Source organism: Anastrepha ludens, chromosome X (assembly GCF_028408465.1).
Source record: "Anastrepha ludens isolate Willacy chromosome X, idAnaLude1.1, whole genome shotgun sequence".
NCBI lineage: Eukaryota > Metazoa > Arthropoda > Insecta > Diptera > Tephritidae > Anastrepha > Anastrepha ludens.
The window spans coordinates 68,224,171-68,231,201 of record NC_071503.1 but is presented as its reverse complement, the minus strand read 5'-3'; the positions used below and the strand labels follow the sequence as shown (position 1 = coordinate 68,231,201).

The following is a 7,031-nucleotide window of genomic DNA, read 5'->3' as shown; positions in this document are numbered from 1 at the left end:
AATACATTTCGTCACTCCAAAAGGTCGAATTCACCGTTCGTTGGAGACGTATACCGCTGCGCTGCTAAACAAGCCGTTAACATCGCGTCGCTCTGCCATCACTACTTTCGCTGCTCTCGCACATTGAAGCTGCGTTGTTTGTGCATTTCTTCGTATTTTGTTTTGCTGTCGCTTGCTCCAACATTTGACCGCCAGCACAGCAGTCAGTTACCCAGCAGGAATCAATCAACTAATTCGCATTGTTGCTGCATTGTAACCTCTTGCTAGCAGTTAATTCCTATCGTGGAGTTTTTCTGTTGCGCATATTTTTGGCAAGCACATAATACATTTCGTCACTCCAAAAGGTCGAATTCACCGTTCGTTGGAGACGTATACCGCTGCGCTGCTAAAGAAGCCGTTAACATCGCGTCGCTCTGCCATCACTACTTTCGCTGCTCTCGCACATTGAAGCTGCGTTGTTTGTGCATTTCTTCGTATTTTGTTTTGCTGTCGCTTGCTCCAACATTTGACCGCCAGCACAGCAGTCAGTTACCCAGCAGGAATCAATCAACTAATTCGCGTTGTTGCTGCATTGTAACCTCTTGCTAGCAGTTAATTCCTATCGTGGATTTTTTCTGTTGTGCATATTTTTGGTAAGTACACAATACAGTTCGTCACTCCAAAAGGTCGAATTCACCGTTCGTTGGAGACGTATACCGCTGCGCTGCTAAACAAGCCGTTAACATCGCGTCGCTCTGCTATCACTACTTTCGCTGCTCTCGCACATTGAAGTTGCGTTGTTTGTGCATTTCTTCGTATTTTGTTTTGCTGTCGCTTGCTCCAACATTTGACCGCCAGCACAGCAGTCAGTTACCCAGCAGGAATATTTTCGCAACATCACATCGTGTTTAGCAACCATGTCTCTTGAAGAAGGCAAGCGTAAGCGCTCCAACATAAAGCGCAACATTTCGCGTATTAAATCGATCGTCGAAGCGGCAAGGGAGTCAGATGATAAACTTACCAATGCTGAGCTTCAGTGTCGACTAGGAATACTGGAATGTTACTTCAAGCAGGCCTTATCCGTCCAAGCTGACATTGAGGATTTAGATCCACTTGACAACGGCCGCGCAGATCTGGAAGATAGCTACGTAGCAGTTAAGCTGAATATCCAAGCGCAACTTGGAGAAGATGCTAACAGTACAGTGCACTTTCCCGAAACGTCAACAGCAGCAGTTGTTAAGCCCTCGTCGCATCTGCCAAAACTAACATTGTCAACATTTAGCGGCGATTACGCAGACTACAAGAATTTTATTACTTCATTCACCCAGATCATTGCTCGTGAACCAAGGCTGTCGAACATCGAAAAATTTAATTACCTGTTGACTTGTTTAAAGGGTCCCGCGCTAGAAACGGTTCATGCATTCCAAGTCACTAGCGAAAACTATCCGAAGGCTTTGGATAGGCTCAAGCAACGGTTCGACAACCCAACGTTAATTTTTTTGGAAGGTATTGCCTCACTGTTTTCATTACCGGCACTGGAAAGGTCGAACGCTCAACAGCTGCGCAGTTTAATAGACAAGGCATTGGCAATTGTTAGCTCCTTGGAGTCAGTAGGAACGTTTGCAAACATCGCACATGCATTGCTAATTAACATTGTGATGGGCAAGTGTGATCAGCAAACCAGGAGCAAATGGAACGAGTCTCTGGACTACAAGTCGCTTCCAACTTGGTCACAGTGCACTCAAGTCGTGGAACGACATTGTCAGTTCTTGCACTCATGCGAGGCATCGTCACAACGAAAACCCGAGTCTGGCAAGCAAAATCGCGCAAGCAATCGCATGCAAAATTCGTCATTTGCTATCACTAACTCTAATTGTGTTCTTTGTTCCAGTTCCAACCATAAACTCGTCAGTTGTTTAAGGTTTAAGGAGATGAACACAAATCAACGCTTTGATCTCATCAAGAAGCATGATCTATGCATCAACTGCTTAGGCAATGGTCATAGAATGATCCAATGTCCATCCAAGAATCGCTGCCGCTGTTGCAATCGAGCACACCACACGTTGTTGCATCATGAGAATGTATCTCAACCCACTCAAACAACTCCAGTGGCAGGTCCCGCATTCCAGCCTTCGGGGTCTACTCGACCTACATGGCAAACTTCATCTCAAGAATCGACAGCAACCCACTCGCACATGGGTGCATCGGAAGGTGGGCAGGTTATTCTTGCAACGGCTATGATCCTGGTCAAGGACGCTACGGGTACGTATAAGTTGGGCAGAGCCCTCCTAGATTCATGCTCTCAACTCAATTTCATCACTGAGGATTTCGCGCAAAAACTACGCCTTCGACGTGAGAAACATGATGTGGGCGTTCGAAGCATTGGAGACTCGCTAACCAGTCTTAAGGCGCGTACGACCACGACCATCAAATCGCGCACTTCAGCCTTTCAACTGTCACTTCAATTCGGAATCACCTCGCACATAGCATACCAGCCAGATGCCGAGATCGACACGTCCGGTTGGAGCTTGCCAGCCAATACCAAATTAGCAGACGAGATGTTTTTTAAGCCCCGGCGCATATACCTGTTGTTAGGAACAGAGGCCTTCTTTGATGCTCTTGCTGTTGGCTAAATTCGACTGGGTCCAAATTTACCGACGCTTCAGAAGACGTTGTTTGGTTGGGTCGTCTCTGGTAGGTTTCGAGGTGACTATAACGTGACGTCATCATCTTGTCTGCTGTCAAATGAAACCTCAATCGACGAGAATTTGCAACGCCTATGGCAACTGGAAGCCATCGACACGTCACCAAAACCAACTCAGCCAGACCATCGAATTTGTGAAGAGCATTTCACAAAAACAACTCATCAAGACCACACTGGTCGAATTACTGTAAATCTGCCATTTAAAGACAACCCAATTTGTCTCGGAGATTCCTTCGATATCGCTCGTCGGCGATTCCTTGCGCTTGAGAGACGTCTTCTACGTTCGTCCGAAATCCGTCCGCAGTACATTGCCTTCATGGAAGAGTACGAAAGTCTTGGCCACATGTCAGTAGTAGCACACCCCAACTTGAAAGAGCCACACTACTATATGCCACATCACTGCGTGCTTAAACCTAGCAGCACGTCAACCAAATTGCGAGTAGTGTTTGATGCCTCGTGCCGCACCTCAACACAAACATTATTGAACGATCATTTGTTAGTGGGGCCCACAATTCAACAAGATTTATACATGCTTCTATTACGTTTTCGTCTGTATCGTTTCGCCATCACCGCAGATATCACTAAAATGTACAGGCAAGTACTCGTAGAAAATAATTGTCGACAATTTCAATACATACTTTGGCGAGCTTCCCCAGACTCAGATCTCCGCACGTACCAGCTCAACACTGTAACATACGGAACAGCTTCGGCCCCATACCTTGCGGTACGCAGCCTACACTACCTGGCAGACCAACATATGGCAGAGTTTCCGATCGGCGCTTCAGCAATAAAATCATCCTTTTATGTCGACGACATGTTATGTGGTGCCGACGATATAACCACGTTACACACACTCAGGCATGAAGTTGTTGAAGTACTCCGTTGTGGACAGTTTCCAATATCGAAATGGCACTCAAATCACCCAGACTTCAAGGAAGGTCAAGCAACAAAGGAGCTTCATATCAACGACGATTTTGTGACCAGTGCGTTAGGAGTAACATGGCATCAACGAAGCGACGTATTTTCGTTCGGCTTTAACCCGAAACAGCAATACAATTCGGTTACAAAGCGGACAATATTGTCTATTGCCTCATCGCTGTTTGATCCACTTGGCTTGTTGTCACCATTGATAATCACTGTCAAGATTATCCTCCAAGAGCTATGGTTATTGAAGCTCGATTGGGACGAGTCTGTACCTCAGCACCTACAACAAGCTTGGACAAACTGCTTAGCATCATTATACTCGATTTCGTCACTCATCGTGCCTCGTTATTGCTTGCAACCAACCGTACGGAACATACAAATACACGGGTTTTGCGACGCATCAATTCGAGCATACGGTTGCTCTGTATACATACGTACGGAAGACTTGGATGGACATGTTGAAGTTCAGTTATTTACATCAAGGTCAAGAGTCGCTCCAGTCAAAAGGCAGTCGCTTCCCAAACTTGAACTTTGTAGTGCGCACCTTCTTGCATCTCTCTACGCAAAAATAAAAGATGTTTTTACTGATCAACCTCTAAGCAGTTACTTTTGGACCGATTCACAACTAGTACTGCATTGGCTTCAACAGCATTCAATAACGCTTTCAACTTTTGTAGGGAACAGAGTATCGGATATACAAGAGTTGACTGTAGGTGGACACTGGAGATACGTACCAACGCGCGAGAATCCTGCGGATCTTGTATCTCGAGGCTGCCCTACTGCAGAACCATAACAATCGAATTGGTTTTCCGGTCCAGCTTTTTTGTTTCAAGATCAGACTAAATGGCCATATCAAAAACCACCAGTTGACCTCGACGGAGACGTCATCAATTCGGAAAAACGCAAAACGACACTTACCACAATGATGGAGACAAACTACATTCTCAACATCATCAATGGCATTAGCTCGTACCCCCATTGCTTACGTCTAGTCGCCTGGTTATTCCGGTTTTTTGATTCGTCCAGCAAGAAATCAAGGTTCACTACCGCTTCACCATCGCCTGACGAATTGCGACGCGCTTCACATTGCTTAACATGGAACGTTCAACAGCATCACTTCTCTGTCGACTTTCAGTTACTAAAGAAAAATCGATCATTAAAAAGTAATTTAAAATTTTTGACTCCATTTATAGACACTTCGACTGGATACGAGCTTATCAAGGTTGGTGGCCGTCTGGACTACACCGAATTACCAGACAGCCAAAAACATCCATTGCTGTTGCCCAGTAATTCACAATTTATTTTGACGTATGTACGCCATTTACATCTTCGCAATTACCATGCAGGCCCAAAAGCCTTAGTCGCCTTGATCCGCCTTGAATATTGGATTGTCAACGCCAGAGATTTGGCCCGTCGCGTCGTTCGTTCGTGTGTGCATTGCGTTCGATACAAGCCCACCTTGCTGCAGCAAGTAATGGGACCCCTACCAAGAGAGCGTGTCCAACCAACACGTCCATTTGAACGCTGCGGAATCGACTTTTGCGGACCAATAAGCACTTACCTGCGAGTCCGAGGAAAGACACCTACCAAATCATACTTGGCGATATTTGTTTGTCTTGTCACTAAGGCGGTTCATATTGAGGTGGTCTCGGACTTGTCTACAAAAGCATTCCTGAACGCTCTAAAACGTATGGGTGGTCGGCGAAAGATGCCGTGCCACATTTTCTGCGACAACGCCACGAATTTTGTAGGAGCATCCCACCATTTGCAAGAGGTCAAACAATTTTTGTTCAAGCACGAAACCCAGAACGAAATTAACAAATATTGCTCTTCCGATTTTATTAATTTCCATTTTATCCCACCTAGGGCACCCCATTTTGGCGGCCTCTGGGAAGCAGCAGTTAAAAGCGCAAAGGGACTGCTCTATCGCACATTGGCTAATACAAGATTAACATATGAAGAACTGAGCACTGTAGCTGTGGAAATAGAGGCCATACTAAACTCGCGTCCGGTCTCACCGCTATCATCAGATCCCAATGACTTTGAAGCACTCACTGCTGGACATTTTTTGGTCGGGTCATCGCTACGTGCCCTACCCGAAAGCTCACTCGAAGAGAGAAATATCTCGAATTTGGATCGATACGATATGATTACGGCCATCAAGCAACGCTTTTGGCGCCGCTGGTCTTCAGACTATGTCAATGAACTACGCTCACGAGTCAAGTGGACGACACCTACACCCAATCTTGCAGAAGGTACGCTAGTGATCATCCACGACGATAACCTCCCACCACAACGCTGGAAGCTTGGTCGCGTTGAGTCGACCGTACGTGGACGAGATGGTCACGTTCGAGTTGTGCGCCTCCGCACTACTAATGGGAGCTGTTGCCGGCCTGTTCACAATCTTGCCATCCAGCCAGTGTCTTGAAAGTGCATCCTTTCAACGGGGCCGGGATGTTGGATCACCCTTTATGCTTAAATAACTTACACCTAATTAACACTCAATATGTACAAATAAACATCCACTCATTGTAAATTAGCATACGTACACACACACACACACATAGTCAATATTACTTATTATTGCTCTCTAATTCTCTTTTAGTCTGATAAATCTTTCGCTTGTAAATAATTAGCATGAATTTCAATAAATGAGTCTGGTCTTATCGCTCACATCAAGCAGTTCACTACAGTCTTTTTGGTTCGCAAGTGATTTCGCAAGTTTTGCATAGACACATACATTTTGGATTTCGTTACTCTTTTTGTTTTTCACTGCGCAAGATATACACCCCCAATTTTCTCGGTTTTTTCGTCATCCAAGAAAAAGGCTTCTTGGAACAAACAGTAAGAGTCGCATTCAACCCAAAGGTTGGAAGAGACGACTACACCAGCCCCAAAAGCTTTAGACCCATCAGCGTGACTTCTTTTATGCCGAACACTCTCAAACGACTGGTGGAATTGCGCATACGTCAGAAGTCACTAAAGGCTCACCCTCTGTCTCCATATCACCTTGCCTATAAAAGTGAAAAATCCTGCGAGTCAGCACTGCAAAACCTTATTGCTAGTATAGAGCTGGCCATGGACAGGAGGGACTACGCTATGGGAATCTTTTTAGACATGGGGTGTTTGATAATGCCCCTTTTGACGGTATGTGTAGCTCTGCTAGTAGGCACGGCGTAGACCGAGTGCTGGTGAATTGGATTTGTTCGATGCTGGCGCAAATAATCGTCTCGGTGCGAGCAAAGGAAGATCTGCTGGTGTCATCCGGGGTTAATAGAGATTGCCCCCAAAGCGGTGGGCTGTCCTCATTGCTCTGGTGCATGGCTGCTCGCCACCTTAAACGACTCGGGAGTCTACGCACAAGCATATGCAGACGATGTTGCCTGTTTGGTAACAGGCCCTTCGCTTATGAACATCTGCAGGA

The 7,031-nt window shown here is 45.8% G+C and overlaps 2 protein-coding genes across 2 annotated transcripts; both read left to right on the top strand.

Annotated features, from left to right (window-relative positions):
• The first annotated feature begins 896 nt into the window (after nucleotides 1–896).
• On the top strand, nucleotides 897–2,612 carry LOC128870185 (uncharacterized). The gene has a single exon (XM_054112780.1). The coding sequence runs from the start codon at nucleotides 897–899 to the stop codon at nucleotides 2,610–2,612; it is 1,716 nt and encodes a 571-aa protein (XP_053968755.1).
• Nucleotides 2,613–4,529: 1,917 nt separating this feature from the next.
• LOC128870184 (uncharacterized) lies at nucleotides 4,530–6,035 on the top strand. The gene has a single exon (XM_054112779.1). It carries the CDS (start codon nucleotides 4,530–4,532, stop codon nucleotides 6,033–6,035), a length of 1,506 nt encoding a protein of 501 aa, XP_053968754.1.
• Nucleotides 6,036–7,031: the final 996 nt, after the last annotated feature.